This window comes from Propithecus coquereli, unplaced genomic scaffold (genome assembly GCF_000956105.1).
Source record: "Propithecus coquereli isolate 6110/MARCELLA unplaced genomic scaffold, Pcoq_1.0 Scaffold14, whole genome shotgun sequence".
In the NCBI taxonomy this organism is placed as follows: domain Eukaryota; kingdom Metazoa; phylum Chordata; class Mammalia; order Primates; family Indriidae; genus Propithecus; species Propithecus coquereli.
Window position 1 is genome coordinate 2,652,043 of NW_012138302.1, and position 24,403 is coordinate 2,676,445.

The window sequence follows — 24,403 nt, forward strand, 5'->3', positions numbered from 1 at the left end:
TTCAAGAGGAGGAGAAAATAAGAGGGATGTTTCTAAAAAAAAAAAAAGAAAAAAAAGACCCACATGATAGCTGAGATTCTCCAGCAGTTAAATCAGAGGGAGAAACCTAAAGGAGAACAGAGGAGCTAAAAGCCAGAGTAGGGAATCAGGATTTCTGCTTGTGTCCCTGTCAGGTGGGACATATTATGTGGAAAAGGGGACAGTTCCCAAAGAAAGGGAACAAGGGAGTAGCTCTGCTCTAGCTGAGTTCTTGAAGCTATTGGAGCTCTGGGGATTTTTCCCCAGGATGTATATTTAACAGTGGCCTTTCTCCTAGGGAAATTTCTCTGAAATAGATTCTTGGGCCTCTCCAGAGATATCTAACAAGTATCTCAGTGACTAATATACATGTTATTTAGCTCTGTGTCTAGAAAAGTTTGGGATGCCTTTCTGCTTTGTGTTATTTTATTTAACCATCTATAACCTTAGTGGTGAATACTGCCCTATTTTATACACGAGGATTATAGCCTCAAAGAAAGTATAGAAATTCTCCTTTAAACCATCCTTGGCATGTGTGAAGCTGACATTTAAATCTCAGATTGCCTTTGCCAAGGCTATGCTTTTATTGCTTCTGCACTGATTCAGAAGGGAATTTGGTTGGGATCATGGTTAGGATTAGAGGTCTTTGGTAAAAGTGAGTTATTTCTAGTAATGGTTAATGATTCATTAGATAATTATTTACTGACTGTTTTCCGTAGCAGATGTTCGTGGAGACACTGGGGACATGGGATGACCAGGGCAGAGAGAGTCTCTGTTCTGAGGAAGATTATCTTCCTATTCAGGAGACACATGGTTTGTAGACGATCACATAAATATACTTTATTTGTGATTGTGTTACATATAATTTGATACTTTGTGTTCCTTGGTCCCCTTGGACCAGTCAGTGATTGAAATCTGAGTATAAATAATAGGACTGGGCCAGGCATGGTGGGTCACGCCTATAATCCCGACACTTTGGGAGGCCAAGGCAGGAGGATTGCTTGAGGCCAGGAATTCAAGACCAGCCTGGGCAGCATTACGAGATCCTGTCTTTGTTAATAATAGAGCTCTGTGTAATGACAGGTGACTATTGTCATAGCTACTTGTGAGGTCAAGGAAGGAGAATCACTTGAGCCCAGGATTTTGAGGCTGTAGTGAGGTATGATCACATCACTACACTCCAATCTGGGTGACAGAGCAAGACCCTCTACTTTAAAAATAAATAAATAAGTAAATAAATAAATAAACAGGACTAAAGACCTGTAGAACTATGATAAAAGGTTTGTCCCAGGAAAGAGCCATCTGATATTTTGTTTTAACAGTGGAAATAGCTATGCTGAATCCTAAATCCCAGAAATTGAGATGTGAATTCCCAGTGGAGAGTTAGGTTCTTTGGACAGGGGAGCTGAGGCCAAGGCTTGTGAGGCAGCTCTGCTGCCATCAAGTGGTGAGGAGCTTGGGAAAATCTCTTAGTCCTTCTGGGCCTCAGTTTCCTCATCAGAATGTGAAGGTTCTATTGTACCTCTCTGAGGGACTTTCCTGCTGAGTTTGCTCTGAGTCTCTGAGGGGGAGGTGTATAGTAAAGGTGCCCTGGGATCTGCACCTGAGACCTGACCTTGGTCCCTATTTTGATTGTCTCCTGCAGGAACCCCAGCCAAGTCCACACCCTGAGAACTCAGAAGTGAGGGAGCAGATAGAAGAAAGAAGATTCAGCAGGTTTGGGGGATGAGAATAAGCAACACCACCACAGTATTGGTGGAGCAGGTGGAAAACAAAGGGGGTGAGCATAAAGACAAATTGGATTCAGAAGGCACTGAGAAATGCCTGTCATCACCCAGACCCTCAAGGAGCAACCTAGGCTGAGCAGTGAGGATGGGAGAGGAGCTTACTGCACAGTGCACCTGTGCACCTGACCAAAGAGACCCACAAGGTGGCTCAGAGCCGGTTTCTGCTGAGGGAAGCAGCAACTCCAAGAGAGGGGGATGTAACCATAAGGCCCTGCCTGGCTCCAGGAGCTTCGACCTCAGGGAAGCCCTGGCAGTGGACACCCTCCAAGTAAGGGCAGGCTTAGCAGGAGAAGGGGTGGAGATGTCCACTTGCACCTTAAACACTTTTGCTTTAGGTCAGTGAACCAGGGAAAAGGGACTCTTGTATAGGAAGTAGTGATACTTGGTCACTCTTTGGCCCTTTCAGTTGAGAAGGGTCTTGTGGCAACCCAGGGAATGGGTGGAGAAGTCACAAACACGTATTTCTCATGACAGGGTGAACCAGGAAGGGAATTCCTGAGAGCAGTCCCATTTCCATCAGAGCTTCCAGGGGAGTGTCCCAGGGCATGGATACTCTAGGGCAGGGGCCTCTCCATAGAAGGAGACATGCAGCATCCTGGCAGGAAGCAGAGCTTCCCTCACAGGATGTTTGGGAAAAGAATGTAGATGGAACGATTGGAGATCGAAACCACTTTCGTTCAATCATCAATGACCACTTCTGAGAGGCCTTTCAGTGCTGGGCCCTGAGCTGGGAACCATGAACACAGAGAAGAACAAAGTCTTACCCTGGCATTCACAGAGCTCTCAGTCTAATAAGCAGTGAGTCATGAGAAGTGCGGCAACAGCGGGCTCACTGGAGGGAGTGTCCCCTGCAGTATGGGAATGACCTCAGTGGTTGTCCTGGTCCCCCTTCTGTTTCCTACAGCTGGATGACACAACATTCCTGACCTCCCAGGATACAACTGACATCTGTCCTCCAGGTCATCTCAAAGTCAACACTGCCAAGAACTCCAGAGAAAACTGCCAATGTCAGTAGCTACTGACTATGTCACGGCCACCTGGAGACATCACGAAACAAGTTCAGTAGAACTAATTAGTCCATGTCTGCCAAAAAAATTATGCTATTCTCTGTTCTTTCTGATAAGTTAAATGCTTTCCAGACTTTACTAATCTCTCATCACATGAAAATAAATAATGACTATATTTTTAGAATTTCAGTACCTCATATTTTATTCTCAGATTTTACATCAAAAAATGAATGTAGAAAGGAATAAAGCAATTTCCATGTTTTCACTGAACATGTAGGGAAAACCCAGGCTTTCTGATATTCAAGTGGTTGATGAACACAGTGATTTTTGTACTCATAGAGACAGAAAAATCTCACAACTCTTGTTTCAATCTTCTGTTCATCCTATCCAATTCTATAAAATATAACATCTGCGCTTATCTAGGGATGTTAGATTCTAAGTTAGTTGAGCTCAGTGAATGCAGTCACTGATCCCTGTGGGTAAAGCCTTGTGCTAGTTACACCGGGGATCAGAGGAAGGGTGTACCGATTCTTACTGCAGAGAGGTGGAAGTTGTCTGCTCCAAATTCGGCCAGGCATTTCTGTAGGTGAGGAATCAGTAGCTCACACCAAAGCTCCCTCTGCTAATGAGGAATAAAATGACGAGGAGCAGTGACAGCCCTGGGCTTTCCATCCCCCACACATTCAGGCCGAAACGATCTGGAGAATCTCCAGCAGAGAGTGTCCTGGCTGCCAGTGTCATAGTTGAGTGTCACCCATTCTTAGCATGGGTCCCATCGTGTGTTTTATTTCACAACCATATTTAGATTGGAGCAAAAAGAAGAGGAGCAAAGCAGTGATGGACTAGAAAACCTCGAGTCACATCTGGTTGGGCAACAGATCTCTGAAAAGATCAAGATCCTGCTCAGAAAGTGAAGCTTTGGGGAATAAACGGATGAGTTTGGTTAAGTGTCATGTAGTGAGAAATAATTTACTGCATTTCATAGAACCTGATGACTTCTGGAGACACAACTTTCTCCAAGTGACCCAAATCATGGCCCTATACACCAAGTAATAAAGAGAAGCACCACTTCCATTGATCTCACCAAATCAGGAGGTCTTTAATGCAGTAAATAAGCTGGGAAAATGGCTTTGCCTCTAGGGCCAAGGAATAGCACAGATCCCAGGGAGGTGACACAGGAGGAAGCAGGATGGAACGTAATACAGTGACCAAAATATAGCATGTAAGTTGGCTGCAGACTTTGGAGCTGTAAATGAGCTTCTCAGAGCAATAGAAACATTACCTCTTCAAAAAATGTGTTTGGTGAAAATGTGGACACAATGAACACTAAAGCTTAACATAGATCTCAAAACCAATATCGTTCCACGGTGTAGGATGAGGATGGTTTAGGGTGTAAGAGTTACATCCCCCTCTCTTGGAGTTGCTGCTTCCCTCAGCAGAAACCAGCTCTGAGCCACCTTGTGGGTCTCCTTGGTCAGGTGCACAGGTGCACTGTGCAGTAGATAGAACTACTTTCAAAAGTGGTTGAGCAGTCCTCCTTCCTTCACTTTGACATGAACACTCAGGAGCCCATGACAGCATGTTACACCCTCAACTCAGGCAAGCCCACCAGCTGAACTGCAGAGACCTGGGCTACAGGGGCATCTCCCAAGTCTCAGGCTCACGAGACCTAGGGTGGTGGGGTGGAAGCCAACAACGTGAGGAGGTGGATCAGGAAATTCCTTTCCCCTGCCTGCCTGCCCCTCTCATGTCAACCTCACTGCTATGTCTCTGAACCCCCAGCACACCTACACTGTGAAGCCTCATCACCCCAGACTTGGGACCTTGACCTTTCCATGTTCTGTTAGAGGAACGCAACCACAGGTCAACAGTGTTAGGTCAACTCACACAGATCTATGGAGCAACGCTCCAAAATCTGCTCTTGATCCCTGTTCTGTGCAGTATGTGGGTGGACAGAATGAAAACGTAAAACCTATCATCAGGTTTACAAGTCTTCCCAATATAGACAGTCACTTCGTGTATTCAAGGATATGTACATAAACTATTTTAATCACTTTGACAACTGGTAAAGAGAACATGAAGATCTACAATGAAATCCATTAGTAGCAAGTATGAAATATAATGTTTAGTGACGTTAAATAAAAATCCAAAGCAGCCCACATATAGGGGAGGAACTTAGGGGGTAGGGAAGTCAAACTTGATGTAGGCATAATGAAAGACACACAGCTGCCACAGCGACAGAATAGAAGCCAACAAAAAAACTGGAATGCAGCAAGAGTATTGAGACAAGACAGAAACCATATTGAAAAATTATTTTTCACTTAGTATTATAAACTGCATTTTGTTCTATACTTTTTAATGGATTTGGAGGCATAGAAGAAGATACAGAGAAGAATGTCATGAGAGATTTATATTTTTACATTGCAAAAGTTCTACATTATTTAATTCAGGAAAAGCCCTACAATCTGTTTTAATGGTAAAGAAATGGTGAGATGACTACTTAACAACCCCGAAGAAAATAAAATTTGTGGGGAAACTTTATGCCTAGATATTTTCATACATACACAAGAATGAACAATCGGAAACATGCTTAGATTTACTGGGAAAGTGATGGATCTGTGGCATGGGCACAAGGCTACACTGCTCTTGAGCATGGCTGCTCAAGGGGTGTCCCCATCAGTGGTGACCTTCAGACTAGACCACGTGGCTTATGTAGCAGCACGGCCCAGGCAACTGGAAGGCAGCAGCTCCTAAGATTCCATGGCACCTCCACCTTATAATTCTGTTATTGTAACCCCAGGCCATTACCTGGTACACTGGGCTCTACCTTACCCACTTCAGTTGGAGTTTGAACTATAGGCAGTGCCTTTGTCTCTGAGCTCGAACATCTTAAAAGTGGTTTTTACAGGGAAGGATTGTTAAGTGCTGGTGGTGTTGATCCAGTTTTTATCAACAGTAAGTTAAGAATTAAAGTGTTTGTCATCCCTCAGTCCTGATGAAACCTATTTCATTTTGTTTTTCCCCCATCATGTGTTTGGGTTTCTTCTCCCTAGTCCCTGGCTATAACTCTTCTGTCATACACATTAGCATGGTGGGATCTCTCAGCCCTTTTTCCAGTCAAAGGGCAGAGATGAACATCCTAGAAATCGATAAAGAATTGCACTCCCAGCTGGCAGAGAGTAACAGCAGTTATGAGACCTCAAGGAGAAATTGCTTACCTCCGAAGCTACCGCTTACTCCTTGGCCAACCAGCTGCAGAAATATAATAAGTTATGTAGGTTCACCATTCTCAAAGTGATGAACAATTATATGTCTTCTCTCTGAGAAAATAAATTATCTCTAGACTTGATTCTTCTCTTCTCTTTATCAAAATAAATTTCATCCTGACTATATTCCTAGAAAGAGAAAAGTGGGTATTTTAACCTCATTTTTCTGAGGATGGAAAAACTGAGGCACAGAGTTTAGTCCTGATTACAAGTGAGGAGCAGGATGGGACTTGGATTAAAATCTCAGTTATTTTTCCTGCAGCAGGCAAGGAAGTGCCTATGATTTTAAGGAACAAGCTGAACTTGTTTGTATTGGGTCCTCTCCGTACTGTATCAAATCCTGCAGTCAGATAACAACACAATTGTTCAAATTTCTGGGACTTCTGTTCATTTCAAACTTCTGTTGAGGCCCAATAGGTTCCACTGGGGAAGGTGGTGATGGGACACAGCCCCTGCTTTAAAGGAGCATCCAGAGGAATGTGCTCCTAACACAAGTTGTGGCATTCTTAAGTGACACCATCAAGAGGGCTGATCCTGATGGGAGGGAATTCCTGCTTCCTGGAACACTGGTTCTTCTTTGAGTGCACAAAAGTCATTTGACACCTAGCTGGAAGGTAGAGGGTGCTTCTGGAGATGACAGGGAATCTCTCACACCCCTGTACATCCCCTGACCTGGTGAACCTTCAGGCATGCAGAACAGCCAGCAGGTGCAGGTGGACCTTGCAGGTCTGAGCTATGAGACATGTGGCACAAGTGAGAGGAGGACGGGGAGGAGAGCAGCAGCCCCTGTGGCAAATAAACCAGCAAGTGGGGTGGGCCTCCCTCCACCCCCCAGTCAGCCCGGCCGCCGCCAGCCCTTGTCCTCCTTAGGAAGAGAAGCTTTAGTGACTGAAGGGATCCCGGGAACAGGGTCATATGCACAACAGCAGGATTAGAGCGAATCTTGCAACTCTGAGGCTGAATTTGCATCATTCTCCTAAATTATTTTTGAATAAATCAATGGGGGATTTTTTTTTAATCAAAAGGACTTAAAGAGAAAAGTAAAAATTGAAGCCTGTTAGCAGAGTGAAGAGGTGAGCTTTGGCAAAGGGCAAACTATGTTTAACACCTTTTCTTGTAATCATATTGTAAGCATATGAAAAAATTGTGCAGTGGAAGAAGAGGGAACAAGGCTGAAGACCTGGTCGAGGTAACAGTGCCGTGTGTAGAGCAAGGACCTTGGCAATGTCTCTGGGGCTCCAATGCAAGTTGTGTGTCTTCTCTGTGCCTCAGTTCCCTCCTCTGTTTATATGGTGCTATCATAGCACCGATTTCTTTGATTTGTACTGAATACATTAGTTAATTCTTGTAAAGCTTTTACAATGCTGCGTCACAAGAGTAAACTCTCTGAATTCATAGTTCTGTTACTTCTAATTTAAGTCAAGCTTCACTAGTGTTTGGGATTTTTTCTCTCAGATCCTTGTGGTCTAATGCTTTCTATTTCACACAATCATATCCAGATAAGATTTTTTATCTTTGAGACACTTGTGCATTCTTTACATTCCCAGCACAAGGGAGCCATCAGTCCTGTAGTCCTCCGGGCCTTCTCAGCTGCACAGGAATCACTGCTTCACGCTCCAGCGCAGTGTTTCACACAGGAGGCTGCACGGTTCGGTCAAGTGGCCCCTGATTCAGAGCCAGACCTTAGGGGATGTGAATTCTGACTCTACCAAATACCAATTCAATCACTTGTCAAGTTACCTTATGCGTCCTTAGGCTTCTCTTTCCTCATATTTAAATAGGGAATTATCAATGCCATGGAGTCGGGAGGTTGAGAAATACAGTTGTGGAAATCCTCGTATAGAGCCTGGCACTGGGGATACTTTTGTCCTTGGGATGGACCCTGCCTCCTCCCCTGTAGGCAGTGACCACAGCAGGCATGTCCAGCTTCCCACTGAGGCAGGCATGTCTGTCTTTCCTCAGAGTGTGGGGCATGCAGAGACATCATAGAGTCCATGCTGGGCGAGAAGCAAAATTTCAAGGAGAAGGAGCAGGCAGAGAAGCCAACTCTAGCTGAAAAGCTCAGGTCAGGGGTGCTGTGTGTGGGGCAGGCAGGTGGGAAGGTCTGTGAGTTTCTGAAGTCGGTCAGCTCAGCTGGGACAACTAAGAGCTCACCTGGTCAGGGGAAGGGCAGGAATTGACATGGCAGGCATGAGTCGCACACATATTTATAAAGAAAGTCAAGAACAAAAATAATGGTAAATTCTGGGCTACAATTGTTACTCAGAGCCATGTTTTTTCTTTTCAAACAAGTAACTATAAAGGTGAAGTTCACATAACACAAAATTAATCAAAGGAAAGTGAACAACTCAGTAGCATTTAGTACAGTCAAAATGTGCATTTAGGTGATGGAAACACTAAAAGCCCAGACTTTACCGCTACACAATATAGCCATGCAACAAAATTGCTCTTGTACCCCTTACATTTATACAATTAAAACTGAAAAATATTATGTAATCACCGTTCCATTTACTCTGAATCATAACCACCTCCTGACTGAATGTGGCTTCTGATTCTTTTATCCAAAGAATGTTGTCTTCTTGGCCTTGTCATCTTGTTTTCTTTCATCTTTTCAATTAGCCCCAGCTGGTCCTGGCCACATTTCTTCATGTGGCTGTGTGTCTGGTCTCCACACAATGTACTGGATGTATTTTCACATGGAAATGGACCTGGCCAAAGTGAGGTACCAAAGGGAAATCTTTATTAAGCCAATTCAGGAAGGTACCTGGCTCATTTTACAGAAGAAAAACATGAAGGGAATGTCAAGGAATCTTACAGGAGCACTTTCTGACACAGAAGAGGCTATTCTTGTGCATTCTTCTCTGTCTTTGCCACAAGCAGTTCACCAAATATGTGCCCAAATTGCACTTGGAAGGCTTCTCGGGAATATTTTCACAGAAATCTCCACCAAAGTCCATATAATCTATTGTTCAACTGTGCCTTTTAATATTTTCTTTTGCTCCCATCATAGGGAATCTAATATCCGAATTCAGGATCAGGCCTGAGAGCTTACCCAGCTAAGGCACATGTCACAAGAGGGGAGAGATGTCTCAAATCTACTCAATCGTCATCTCAAGGTCCTACTCACCCAAGATGAGCCTGAAAACTACCAGGGGCAGGGCCTTTTACGATAACACCTGGCTGAGGGTCACAGGCTGGCAGAGCACCTTGCCTGCATGCTCAGCCCAGGTAAGGTGACCACAGGCCCTCATTACTCTGAGCTACCCCAAGGTGCCTGGCTCACAAGACACTCAACTCACAATATGACTCTTTAACCAGCTGTCCTGATTTGCACATAACATTTATGGCCATGACGTGATCAGGGCTGGCAGGTGAGAGCAGAGCAGAGAAATGCACAGGGTAGAGATTCTATTATCCCAACTCTGTCCTTCCTCCTGATGCATCATGGACTTTGGGTGAAGAGGCAGCCTCCATCCCCTGTTAGAATAGAGCAGGAAGGTGTGACAGGAGGCAGCATGTTAGAGGGATAACAGTCCTGGTCTAGGAATGAAAGGTTTCTAGGCTCTACCCTGAATGCTATCTTTACTACCTGTGAGCCTGTGATGGATTCATCCCTCCTGAATTTCTCAGTCCTTATCTGTAAAAACGTAACATATGTAGCCGTAGTGATCATATGTGGGAATGGAATACTCACGAATGCACCTCAGGAAAGATAACGACCCTCATTTTGGGGTGTGTTAAGGTACTTGATAAAGTAGCACATGGTGTTGGGAATGTTGCTTTATACTGGAACAATTTCCATAGAGAGAATTTCCTATAACATAGTCAAAGCCAATTTGTTAATTTGTTATGAATGAGGAGTTAATAGTGATAAGTTATTATTAACTAAAGACCTTAGTTCACATTCGGGTTCACTCTTTGTGTTGTTCTTTCCTTGGCTTTGGGCCAATGTATAATGACGTATATCCACTATTACAGTGTCAAACAAAATAGTTTCACAGCCCTAAACGTCCCCTGTTCTCTACCTATTCATCCCTCCCTTCCCCCCAACCCCACAACAATCATGTCTTTGTGTATCATCAGCAATGTGCTTTGCAAAGATTTTTTTCCCAGTCTACAGCTTATCTTTTAATTGTCTTGACAATTTCTTTCACAGAGCAGAGGTTAATTTTAATAAAGTCTAATTTATCAATTCTTTCTTTCATGGATTATGCTTTTGGGTATTGTGTCTAAGGAACCAAATCTAGGTGGCTAAACCCATGGTCACCTAGATGTACTCTTTCATCATCTTTAGAAGCATGATAGTTTTGTGCTTAATATTTAGGTCAAGGATCCATTTTGACTTAATTTTTAGGAAAAGTGTAAAGTCTGTCTCTAAATTCATTTTGTTGTATGGGAATGTTCACTTGTTCTAGTATCATTTGTTGAAAAGATAAACTTTTCTTCAATGAATTGCCTTCACGCTTTTGCCAAAGATCAGTTGACTCTATTTCTGTGGGTCTACTTTTAGTCTCTCTATTCCATTTCATTGATCCAATGAGGGGAGAGGAGCTGAAGCTTAAGCTGATTGCCAGTGGCCAATGGTTTAATCAATCATGTCTATGTGATGAAGCCTCCATAACGACCCAAAAATACATGGATCAGGGAGCTTCTGTAGAGCTGAATCATGGAGGCTCTTAGAGGGTGGTGCACCCTAGATGGGTGTGGGAGCTCAGAGCTTCTCCCCTATACCTTGCCCTGTGCATCCCTTCATCCATATTCTTCATAATGTCCTTTTTAATAAACAGGTAAACATGTTTCCCTGAGTTCTGTGAGGCACTCTAGCAAATTCGTCCGAACAGAAGAGGGGGTGGTGGGAACTCCAACTTGAAGTCAGTCAGTCAGAAATTCTGGAGGCTGGGACTTATGACTGGTGTCTAATGGGAGGGCAGTTTAGGAACTGAGCCCTCACCCTCCAGGCAGATAGTGTCAGCATTGTAGGAGAGGACCCCCCACTGGCGTCCGTTGCAGAGCTGACTGATTGCTTGGTGGTGGGGAGAAATCCCCACATTTGGTCACAGTTGTCCTTTGTGATGATTGTTGTGTGTGATGTGAGAGCAGCGAAGAAACACAGTTTGAGTTTTTCCAAATAGCTACTAAGAAGAAAAGGACCAGTGGTCTGCTGTGATCTCACGTTATCAGTATGGAAGTGCCCCAAATGTGTGGCTCCTCTACAGAAAAGGCTGAAAATTCATCAGCCATTGATGGAATTTGTATTCTCTCTCCAAAATACTGTTTATATAACATGGAATAAATGGAGAAGAAAAACAAGTGGATAGATGGATTAAACCTATAGCCTCTCTACTTGAAGCACACTTGCTCAAACTGTTTTGAATATAAGATCAAATAAGAAGTAATCATTACATTGAAATCCAGTGTACAGAAAACAATACCTCTCCTTATGCATAATGGAATTTAGTATTTTCTTTTGAATATTTAAAATAAATCCTGAAGTTCACATTAATGTCATAGCCCATGAATATTGTCAGCACTACAATTTGCAAATTTTTCTTTTGGTCAATTACTGTCATTCAATGAAATCCCCAAAGAGAACTATTATGTCTCATTTCCCTGAAAAGAATATAATAATAAATCAAAAGTGAAACTCAGGAAATGATTGCATATTTATACTTCTTTATGCCGCTCCTGACACTGGCATAAAATAGTAAAACAGGAATCTTTCTTGAGAAAGGACTTTGGGGGAAAAGAATAGGGAGGAGGGAGAATGTAGTAAAACATAGTCATCCTTTTCATGTTCCACTTGAGAATCTTCTTGGTTGAGATATGGAGAATGTGCCTAGAAATGCCTCAAGTTGTAACTGGATGTGGAACCAACTTCAGGGAATTAGAGAATATAAGGTGAGCCTTGGTCACAATCCCTGTTCACTCTTTGCTAATTCCATTTGAAATCTCTCCTTTTCCTTTTCTTTGCTGAGCCCCTTTGGAAGAATATGTTTAATATCTCTAAAACCTTATTCCTGTCCTAGCCAGCCTCTAGGGATTGTTGATGGCTCTATTGGAGCCTTTCTCTCACTCCTTCCAAATACCAGGGAAAGGGCCTGAGGCCTGGATTCTAGTTCCAAGGTTGTCAGTAAACGGTCACGTGGCTTTAGTTGAATCTTAGCCCTTTGGCACCACTCTCTCCTCATCAGTAAAAGGAGCAACTAGACTTGGATGTTGTCTGAGGTCCCTGCTGGCTCTTACATCCAGGACTATTCCCGTAGCCCACACACTCCTTCCTAAAAGACTGGGACATGGAGTTTTAGAGAGCATAGTTCTCTGCAAAGGCCCTCTCCTTCTTGCAGTAGTCTGTTTCTAAGTGTGATGATTGACACTGAGCATGTCCCTCACCAGGAGGTGTGAAAAGCCCTCACTTTGCTGCAGACAAATGAGGAAAGTGGCTGATATCATCAGGTTTTGTTTGGGTGGGAACGGGGTGCCTATATCCTGCACCTCAGGCTGACTGTAAGTTCAGGAAGGTTTTCTTCTCACTTGGGGCTATCACTGTCCTCTTCAGTCAGCCTGAGGCTCACTTCAGCTCATCCTCCCACAGGAGCTCAATTTGCCCCTGGGTCTGTCCCACTTAGCCATCCCTCCAGACTCAGCCAACTGCAGGACCTGACAAAGACTCTCATTTGATTTTTTTTTCTCTCTTTCTCAGCTACCAAGTACTGCTGGAACTATGAAAAAAATGAAAGCGTTTCAGAAAAAAAGTAGCTTTTCCACTTGATGAAATAAAACAGCAAACCAATTTAAAGCTCAAACAGAACACAGGAGAGATCCTTCACTGAGAACTGAACTTTACTCCCACAATCCACTCTTGATGATTTCCACTCCAATAGATTGATTTATTTGGAAAAATGATAGTTCATCAGCCTCCAGTTGTGATCCACATTGAAGAGACTCATGTCTAGGTCAGCAGACACTGTTCAGAGACCTTAAACTATTGCTCTTCTCAATTCCAGTTCTGTAGGTCACCAGAAACAGCAGCCACCGGCAGAAAACAACATGCCACTCCGGACACTCTGCCTCCAGATGGGGTGCACTAGGAGTACACAGTATCATCATTGCAATGTTCTTGCTGAAAACTTTCAGCCTAAGTTGAATCATGAGGTAATTATCAGACAACTGCAGAATGTAGAACATCGAATATGACAGCTGACCCGCTTTCTATAGTCAATGTCACCCCAGATAAGACAACAAAAGGAGAAGAGATATTTTGGGTTCAAAAAGAGTAAAAAGATTCTGTTGCATGGGTGTGGTGCACACCATCGGGGGGATGGACACACTCGAAGCTCTAACTCGGGTGGGGCAAGGGCAATATATGTAACCTAAACATTTGTACCCCCGTAATATGCTGAAATAAAAAAAAATAAAAAAATAAAGATTCTGTTGCTGTACTTCTTTAGTCCTATTGAAACAAAACCATCCCCTCATCTTTTTGGTGTTGTCGATGGTGGTGACATTGACTTGTTTGTAGAACAATGCTTAAATTCAGGCTAAACATTTAGCCAAGCACACTACCTAGTTAATGCTGTGAGCTTCCTGCCGAATATCATATGGAGGTGAAGAATGGCCAGTCTATCCAACATTGTTACCATGACGCTAGGATTGGTTATTTGGTAAAGGAGGTGTCTAGGAGATTTGTCCATTTTAAAAACACCTTATTTTCTCTATTAATATGGAGAGTGGTATTTTGAGGATTTACAAATATACTGTTTCTAATGATTTTCCTCTAAAATTAATCATCCTTGCCTATGTCAATTATTATATTCACGTGTGTACATTAGAAATTTTCTATTTCATTCCTTCCGATATACTTGTTTTTGCTGTCATTCTGTTATAAGAAAGAACATTACATCTCTCCTCTTGAATAGTATTAAAATATTTTTAACTGTATCTGTGAATTTGTGGACTTTTAAAATTCACTGTTAGAATAAATCCATTATTGCCATGATTTGTTTTGGTTAAAATGGATATAATTAGGAATAAATATTTTTATTTCCCTATTTCTATGTATATTGTACCCTACATTTAACATAAAGAGAATGCATTATTATTATATGATAAAACACTTTCTTTGACCTAAAATAAAATTATTTAAAACAAACTAAAATATTTGTGTGAGCCTACTGTGCACATCCCTATGGCCCCCTCTCTTAGTAGCTCATTGAGGCTGCTGTAACAAAACACCATGAACTGGGTGGCTTATGAGCAACAGAAATTCGCTCTCTCCTAGTTCTGGAGGCTGAGAGGTCCAAGAGGCACCAGCAGTCTTGCTCTTTGTTGAGGGCCTCTTTCTTGATTCGTAGATGGCCCTTTCTCTCTGTGTCCTCACATGTTAGAAGGCAGCTCTCTGGGGCACTCACTCCATTCAAGAAGACTCTGCCCTTATGAATGACTCATTCCCCAAAGTTCCCACTTTCTATTACCATCAACTTGGGGGTTAGGATTTCCACATAAGAATTTGAGGGGACCCAGACATTCAGACCATTGAATCCCTGTGTGCCATCCTAGATGGAAGGGGAACAAGAAGGGGATGGAGAGGCAGGATTTGGGTATAGGAGAGGGAGATGAGGAGGAGCGTCGTGAGCTGAATAACAAGGTAGTTCTCTTCCCTGGCCCCAGAATGGCAGTCCCTCTCTCTGGAATACCCCCTGATCCCACTCTATGCACACAGCTCACCCTGGTCTCTCATCCTACAGCCTCCATCTTCCCATAATAAAAGCACATCACCCCTCCTCCCTTTTCCTGATTCTGGGGATTTTTCCACTGGATCTCCCTAGCCTTACGCCAAGTTCTACATTACGAACAGGACTGTCCCCTCCCACTACCCACCTCCCCAGGCTTACATTTGCGAAACCTTTATCTTGTGGTTCTGGAAAGTCCAAAGCACAAGAATCTCCCAAATGAAATGGAAATGCAGCCTGGACACCCCATGAAGTCATGTAGTCCCTCTGCTGAGTCTGAATCCATCCCTATCAGATCAGGATGTCACGCTTGAATGGAATGGGGGAAATATAGTGCTTAGGACTTAGACAAATAACCCTGAATTGGTACATCTAATGCATTATGTACATTCACTTTTGTTTCATTATCTTCATGTGAATTTTGTAATCTGAATAGTTGGCTTTTCAATTTTTTTAACATCAAAAATGTTTGTATTGGCATAACACAGGATTCTGGAATCCTACTCCTTCTGTGTCACCACAGGCAGGTGTGGGCTCCTGTGCCTCAAGTCACCTGCACAAGAGTGACCACAGCCACATTGTACCTAAAGACCACAATCTGGGCACAGCCCTAATGCCCATCATCATTAAAATGTATAAACACATTGTAGTGCATTTTGATAGCAACAAAAATGGATACGTCACTAATTATTAAATTTATAATTTTTTGTGAAAAAAAGGCAGGTGCTTTAGAATACATATGATAACATTACAGGTTAAAACAAGACCTGTTAGGAGTACACTAAGCAGGAAATTTTAAGGAAAACAAGGAAAGAAACATCATAAAGATAAGATCATGGTACTGCTCAGGGCAGGGAGTGAGATATGATCAGGCATGCACAGGTGGGAAGCTTCTGGGAGCTACATAGGTTTTTGGTGTGGATCTAGGTGGGAATATGTTAATGTATAGCAATTCATTAAGAGGTACATTTATGTTTATGTACTTTTCTGCATACCGTTTCAGACAACTAAAGAAAAAATATCATTTCCCGTCAGTACATGAACTTTCCAAGAGTGAGAGAATTGTCCTAACTAGTGGGGCCTTTCACAGCAGAAAGTGTGGCAACCAGGGCAGAAGAAAGCATTTCCTGGTTACTCCCAGGTATTTTTAGGCCCAGAGGGTAGGAATCCAGGAGGACAGTGTTGCTGGCATGTTCCTGGTGTCACTGAAGCATTTTCACAAGATGTCTAAAAGCAGAGGTGAGGGTTGTTCTTCTCCAAAAGAGTCCAGCAAACTTGGAAAGAAGGGACAGGCAGAGATGAGGCAGACCCTAGAGGACATGACCTGAGGTTCCCATATCCTACTCAAATGTGTCCCCACAAGCTTAAACCCAATTGAAATGTGTGGGAAAACACACCCACAAACACCTCCCCACATATCCACATGCACACAGCAATAACAAAGCAAAAAACAATAGCTGGCAGCAACAGCCTTAAAACAACAGCAGCAATAGACTTATTTTACTAGGCTGCCTTTAGCGTCTAGTAAAGGCCACTCCACCTGCCCAATGTTGCTTCTACTCCAGAATCTCTGGCAGGCCTCTGGAGCTCTGCAACAGAGAACCTAGAGTGATGAGGGTCAATTTGGAAGGGAGGAAATATTATAAGGGCCAGAAACTGGGAAAGGCAACTAAAAACTCAGAATTAGCACAATTATCATTAAGTGCCAAAAGAGCAGATAATGGTAACACTCTACACTTCAATACACAAGTCATGTAGTCAACTTGTATGCAATAAAAAAAAAAAAAAAAAATAGAAAACGTCAGTGATAAAATGATGTAGTGTGCAAAACAGTACCCTTACCTTGGGATAACTACCTTCACTCCCAAGACACCTGTCCTACAACTTAAGAATAGTTGTTATCTGCCTCCTATGCATAGTCTTATATTTTTTACATGATTCACACAAGATTTCTAGGCTCTCCTCACTCCCGAATTCCTGAGTCCCTCCACACATGACTTGAACTCAAATCCAGGCAACAGTACTGGAGTCCTTCCCATGGCACCAGAAGTCCTGTAGCACTGAAACAACAGATGCATCAGATGCCTAAAAGCAGCCCCTGGGGCTGCCTTGTCTGCATAAGCCATGCCCCTTGCATAACATCATTGGCCATTTCTTTCCTACCAACACAAGCCCCTCCTCCTGACCCCAAATTTCTCCTCCCACCCTGCCCACTACACCAATGGCAGGCCAACAGACTGAGGGAAGGTGACATCACTCACCCTACAAATTTAGGGGTCATGTGGTATTTGAGGCTTGGTCCCATTTGATGCCTCTGCCCAGAAGTCAACTGAAAATTAAAGCGCTTGAAAATGGGAAGGAGGGGGAAGATGGTGGACTAAATGCAGCCTGTGAGCATGCTACTTTCAAGGAAAGGAGTGTAAATTGCCGGTAGATGTCTACATAGCTCTTCTCTGAAAGATAAGATAGTGAAATCACAGAGAAGCAATGCAGGACACTCAATGTGAAAAAGAAGGTGATGAGGCAAGACATTCAACAATATCAAAGGGATCTGTGGGTAGGCATCTACATGCAGGGACGATTAGGAGAATAGAGTGCTGAGGTACCACACTCACCCTGCAGGCATTAAGGCCCAGTTGTGAGAGGGCTTCCTCCATCACCACAGGCCTCTTTCTGGACAAACCAGGGAACTGCCTAGAGTCTGTGCAGAGTCATACACCAGACAACAGGCACAGTAAGGATTTGATGGCAGCCAGTCCTGGGTTTCTGCAGCTGATGCCATCCTGTGCTCTCAGGTGTATGCTGCCAGGTCTGCCATGGGACTCAGCTCTGCAGCAGTAGCCTTCATATTGCCCCCATGGGCTGGGAAGTGAGAGGACAAAACAGAGGCTCCTCTAAGCCATACCCTATGACTGAAGCCAAGCACCCTTCCCCTCCAGGGCAACAGAATCTGAGCAGAGGAGTTGCCTAGGGCACTACAGGCTCCTACCTGGGAAGATCTGGGTGGCTGCTTCAGTGGGTCCTGGGGGGTGGGGAGAATTCTGTGGTCCCTAGACCACTGGAACAGACCCCCACCCATGTAACTTGACATCTGTGGTCCCCAAGCCTACAGAATAGCTGACTGCCTGCTTGGATCTGCCTCCATGCCCCAGGTTGGAACAGCCCACTGCCTGCTTGGTCCTACTTCTGCCCTCCAGGTCAAAACAGCTTGCGGCCCGCACAGCCCTATTTTCACTTCTGATGTCCTTATCAGAAGTCTACTTCTGGCTCTTCCTCAGTCCCAACTCTGAGCCTTTCATGCCGGAGCACAAGGCCCTGCTCCCTGTAGCTCCAGAGCTCCCACCAGGCTTGGGACACCACCCCAAGATTCCAGTGCTACATGTGGGCCCCAAGATGCCATTACACCAGGACATGGTTTGAGCAAGTGCCCACTACCTGAGAACACACAACTACTGCCTAGATAGCCTCACCTAGCTGCCACTTGCACCTCTGCAGAGAGACCATGGACAGAGCGATGCTTACAATGCCAGCTTCTGTGGAGAGAGTCTCATCCACCTCCCAACTCAAGCTTGCCATAACTATCTGGGAAACAATGCCAAGCACAAAGATCGTCCAGCACAGGCTTGAACAGTGGCAATCACTGGTGAACTGGAAGAATCAGAATAGTTGCGTTACAGGCTTTTGGTGTGCCCAGTCAGCCCCTGCCACATCAACATTCCAAACCAGGAATAAAAATACCATCTACGGACCTCCCCTTCTCCTAATTAAGAAGGAGAGTTCCCAGGAAAGAGCAGGTGCCCTGCAAACCTACGAGCTCTGAGTTGAGAAAAGAGGTTTCAGATGAGAAGAAACCAGCAAAAGAACCCTGGAAACATTAAAAAACAAAACAAAACAAAAAAAATCCCAATGGTTTGACACCCCCAGGGATCACAATGGAGCTATAGTAGTGAACTCCAACAGAAAGGAAATTGCTAAAATGACAGAAATAGAATTCAGAATATGGATGGCAAATAAGATGAATGAAATTAAAGAGAAAGTTGAAAACCAACAAAAAGAAACCCCCCCCAAAAAAAGAAAGAAAATTGAGCAAATTATTGAAAAAGTCACAAAAGAGCTAGACAGTATAAGAAAGGATATAATAGACCATAGAGAAATGAAAAAGTTATTTGGAGAATTTCAAAACCCAGCAGAAAGTTTTAGCAACAGACTAAAACAAGGAAAAGAAAGAATCTGAGATCTTGAAGACAAGGCTCTTGAGGTAACCCAGTCATTTAAAGAGGCAGAGAAGAGAATAAAAAAGGCTGAAAAATTACTTAGAGAGAAATAGGATTACATGAAGCAAACTAACATACTAGTTATAGGTATCCATGACGAGAATAAGAAAGAGGTGAAAGCATGGAAAATCTATTCAAGGGAATTATTGTGGAAAACTTCCATAGTACCTCAGAGATCAACACATCTAGATAAAAGATGGTCATTAAACACTAGGAAGATTCGTAGAAAACAGGACATCTCCAAGACACATAGTCATCAACCTGGCCAAAGGCCAAAATGAAGGAGAAAATTCTACAAGTAGCAAGACATAAGCAACAAATGACCTACAAAGTAAAAGGCATCAGGCTAACTACAAACTTCTCAGTGAAACTTTATAAGCCAGAAGTGAGTGGGGCCCCTCTTCAACCTTATTAAAAAGAACAACTGCCAGCTTAAAAATTTTGTATCCTGCAAAACTAAATTTCACATTCGATGGATAAATTAAGTCTTTTCCAACAAGAAAACACTAAAGGAATTTGTCATGACCAGACCTGCCATGTAGGAAATACTCAGAACTGCATTATACACAAATCAGCATAATAGTCACCAGTGGAAAATTACCCAAAAAAGCTAAAGTTCACAACTCCTGTAAAACAACAGCACAAGAGTACAAACAAAGCTATAAGGTACTACTAACCAACACGACGAGCAAAACAGCATCCCACACATCAATTCTATCTCTCAAGGTGAACAGTATAAATGTGCCACTCAAAAGGCATAGGCTGGCTGAATGGATAAAAAAACACAACCCAATTATCTGCTGTCTCCAGGAAACACATCCAAACCACAAGGACACACAGGCTCAATGTGAAAGGATGGAAAAAAATAATCCAGGCAAATGAAAACCAAAAGAGAGTAGGTATAGCCATTCTCATATCAGATTAAAATTGAGTTTAAATCAACAATGGCAAAGAAAAAGAAAGATGGTCATTATATAATGGTAAAGGGAGGAAATCAACAAGAAGATATAACGATTTTAAATATATACGCATCTAACAGAGGAACTCCCAGATACATAAAACAAGTTCTACTAGAGCTAAGCAAGGAAATAAATAGTAGCATCATAACTGATGGGGAATTCAACACCTCACTGTCAGAGCTGGAAAAATCATCAAAGCAGAAAATAAATAAATAAACACTGAATTTAAATGGAACCCTAATACAAATGGACCTTATAGACATTTACAGAACATTCTACCCAAAACCCATTGAACATACATTCTACTCATCAGCACATGGGGCATTCTCTAAGAGTGATTATATCTTAGGCCACAAAACATGTCTCAACGAATTTTAAAAAATCAAAATCATACCATGTATCTCCTCAGACCATAGTGGAATAAAACTAGAAATTCCAAGAGAAACACACAATTCCATACAAAGTCATGGAAATGAAACAACTTGATACTGAACAATTATTGGGTCAGTAATGAAATTAAGATGGAAATCAAAAGATTCCTTGAACTGAATGATAGAGGGGACACAAGCTATCATAATATGTGGGATTCAGCATAAGCATACCCAAGGGAGAAAATCTATAACCTCAAATGCCCACATAAAAAAGACAGAAAGATCATAAATTAACAACTTAATATCACCTCTCAAGGAACTAGTAAAGGAAGAGCAAAGCAAATCCAAAGCCATCAGAAGAAAACAAATAACAAAGGTCAGAGCAGAACTAAAGGAAATGGAAAATTTAAAAAAAACCAAAAAGATCAGCAAAACAAAAACTTTGTTCTTTGAAAAGATAAACAAAATTGATAATCCATTTGCTAGATTAACCAGAAATAGAAGAGAAAGGACCCAAATAAGCTCAATCAGAAATTAAAAAGGAGATATTACAACTGATACCACAGAAATATAAAACATCATCTGTGAAAATTATAAAAATCTCTACACACATAGGTGTGAATACATAGAGGAAATGGACAAATACCTGGAAACACACAACCTCCCAAGACTCAATCAGGAAGAAACAGAACTCCTGAAAGACCTATAATGAGCAGAAATATTGATGCAGTAATAAGACAACTTCCAACAAAATAAAGCTCCAGACCAGATGGATTCACAGCCAAATTCTCCCAGACCTGGAAAGAAGAACTGGTACCCACATTGCAGAAACTATTACATATTGAAAAGGAGAGATTCCTCCCCACCCCATTCTATGAAGATAGTATCACCTTGCTACCAAAGCCAGGAAAGGACACAACAACACAAAAAAGAAAACTAGAGACCAATATCCTTTATGAATATAGACACAGAAATTCTTAATAAAATACTAGCAAACTGAATTCAACAGCACATCAAGAAAAAATAATAATCCATCACAAACAAGTCTGCTTCATCTCAGGGATGCAAGGATGGTTCAACACACATAAATCAATAAATGTGATTCACTACATAAACAGAAGTGAAAACAAAGACCATACGACCATCTTGATAGATTCAAAAAGAGCATTCTACAAAACCCAGCACACTTTCATGATAAAAGCCCTCAACAAACTAGGCATAAAAGGAATATATCTCAGAATTATAAAAGTCATATCTGTCAAACCCACAGCCAGCATTGTAATAAATGAAGAAAAGTTGAAAGAATCCCCCCTAAGAACTGGAAAAAGGCAAGTGTGCCCACTGTCACCACTTCTAATCAACATAGTGCTGGAAGTCCTAACCAGAGCAATCAGGCAAAAGAAAGAAATAAAGGGTATTCAAATCAGGAAAGAGGAGGTAAAACTATCACTTTTTGCTGATGATATGGATATGATCTTGTATCTAGAAAACTCCAAAGACTCCACCAAAAGACTCCTGGAATTGATAAATAAATTCAGCAAAGTTTCGGGTTACAAAATCGATGTACATAAATCAGTAGCATTTCCATATACCAATAACAGTCAAGTTAAGAGTCAAGTCAATAAATCAATAACACTTACAATAGCTACAAAGAAAATGAAATACCTGGGAATATACTTAACCCGAGGAAATGAAAGATCTCTACAAGGAGAACTACAAAACACTGATGAAGGAAATAGCAGATGACACAAACAAATGGAAAAGCATATCATAATCATGGATTTGTAGAATCAACATTACTAAAATGTCCATACTATTCAAAATGATTTACACATTCAATGCAATCCCCATTAAAGTACCAATGGCATGTTGCACACTTCTAGAAAAAATAATTCTATGTTTTGTTTGGAACCATAAAAGAACACGAATAGCCAAAGCAATCTTAAGTTAAAATAAAAAACCTGGAGACATCACATCACCAGCCTTCAAACTGTATGTAGTACGAGGCTATAGTAACCAAAACAGCATGAACCGGTGCAAAAATAGAGACATAAATCAATGGAACAGAATAGAGAACCCAGACATCAAACCATCTACCTATAGCCAATTGATCTTTGACAAAGCAGACAACAATGTATGCTGGGGAAAAGAGGCCATATTCAGTAAATGATGCTGGAATATTGGATAGCCACATTCAGAAGAATGAAACAGGACCATTATCTCTCTCCACTCACAAAAATTAATTCAAGATAGATAAAAGACTTACATGTAAGACATGAAACCATATGAATTCTAGAAGACAATGTAGGGAATACTCTTACAGGCAAAGAATTATGAGTAAGACCCCAGTGGCAATTACAGCAATAACAAAAATAAATAAATGGGACTTGATTAAATTAAAAAAGCTTCTGCACAGCTATGAAAATAATCAACAGAGCAAATAAACAACCTAGAGAATGGGAGAAAATATTCACAAATTACACAACTACACATCCAATAAAGGGCTAATATCCAGAATACACAAGAACTCAAACAAATCAGCAAGAAAAAAACAAACCCCATTAAAAGGTGGGAAAAAGAATCAACAGAAGTATTTCAAAAGAAGATAGAAAATGGTCACCAAACATATGTAAAAATGCTCAACATCACTAATCATCAAGGAAATGCAAATTAAAACCATAATGAGATATCATCTTACTCCTATTATAATGGCTTTTATTAAAAAGTCCCAAAACAATAGATGTTGGCATAGATGCAGAGAGAAAGGAATGCTTATTCACTGTTGGTGGGACTGCAAATTAGTAAAACTCCTATGAAAAATAGTACGGAGACTTCTCAAAGAACCAAAATTAGAACTATCATTTGATCCAGCAATCCTACTACTGGCTATCTACCCAAAGGTAAAGAAGTCATTTTATTAAAAAGTCACCTGCACTTGAATGTTTATTGTAGCACAATTCACAATTGCAAAGATCTAGAATCAATCCACGTGCCCATCAGTTCATCAGTGGATTAAGAAAATGGGGTATATGTATATTATGGAATACTACTCAGCCATAAAAAAATAAATTAATGCCTTTTGCAGAAATTTGGAAGGAATTAGTAACTATTATCCTAAGTGAAGTATCTCAAGAATGGAAAAACAAACACTTCATATACTCTCTAATAAATTGGAATTAACCAATGGATACACAAGTGCACTGAGGGAAGTAGAAGTTAATGGAAATCATGCAATGGGTAGGGCAGAGGAAGGGAGGGGAAAAAATCCACCTAATGGATACAATGAACACTGCTCAGGTGGTGGGCACCTTTATAGCCCTGATTCAAGCCATGTAACAAAAACATTTGTGCCCCCTTAATATTTTGAAATAAATAAATAAATAAATTGTGGACCAGAAAAAATAAAAATAAATAAATATAAAATATTTTATTTAAAACTCTTGCCTGATAATTCCAACATCTGCATCATCTTGAGGTTATATTCTTTCAAAATTTTCCCCTTAGAAAATGGGTCATATTTTCTGGTTTTTATGTAAATGACATAATTTTAGACTATATGCTGGATATATGAATCATGTGTTGTGGAGACTTTGGATTCTAATATATCCCTATGAAGAGAGCTTAAACTCCAAGTTCTAAATTCATAATTACTTTTTTATTTGTTTTTGTTTTTACCTTAACTAGGCTGCTTAGAAGCTGCCTCTTGAATGTATAGTTCAGGAGTGAGCCCGTGGTTTGAGCAGAGTTATGTACAGAACTTAGACTCTATCTCTGTTGCTCTCTTCTTTCCAGGATTTCCCCTTCGCTTTCCAGTTCTTGTAAAGTCCCATATTCTATCTCCTGGGTCATCAATAATCTGAGATCTTTCTGGTTTTACCAACTTTGCATGCCAACTCTTGCCTGCCCTTAGGCTAAAAGCCATACAAAATGATAAACTCAGCTCATATATTTCTTTCTTCTACATGTTGACTGCCCTCCACTATCTGGGCATT

The 24,403-nt window shown here is 41.6% G+C and overlaps 1 protein-coding gene and 1 pseudogene across 1 annotated transcript; one reads left to right on the forward strand and one right to left on the reverse strand.

The window, feature by feature from the left end:
• LOC105806241 overlaps nt 1-3,553 on the reverse strand; it is a 5,353-nt pseudogene extending 1,800 nt beyond the window's left edge.
• Nucleotides 3,554-5,900: 2,347 nt separating this feature from the next.
• Nucleotides 5,901-9,251, forward strand: LOC105806242 (putative neuroblastoma breakpoint family member 5). The gene is given in 5 exon segments (XM_012639324.1): nt 5,901-5,991; nt 5,994-6,086; nt 6,766-6,831; nt 8,041-8,180; nt 9,126-9,251. Coding segments are annotated over 5 exon segments (516 nt in total).
• The last annotated feature ends 15,152 nt before the right edge of the window (nt 9,252-24,403 follow it).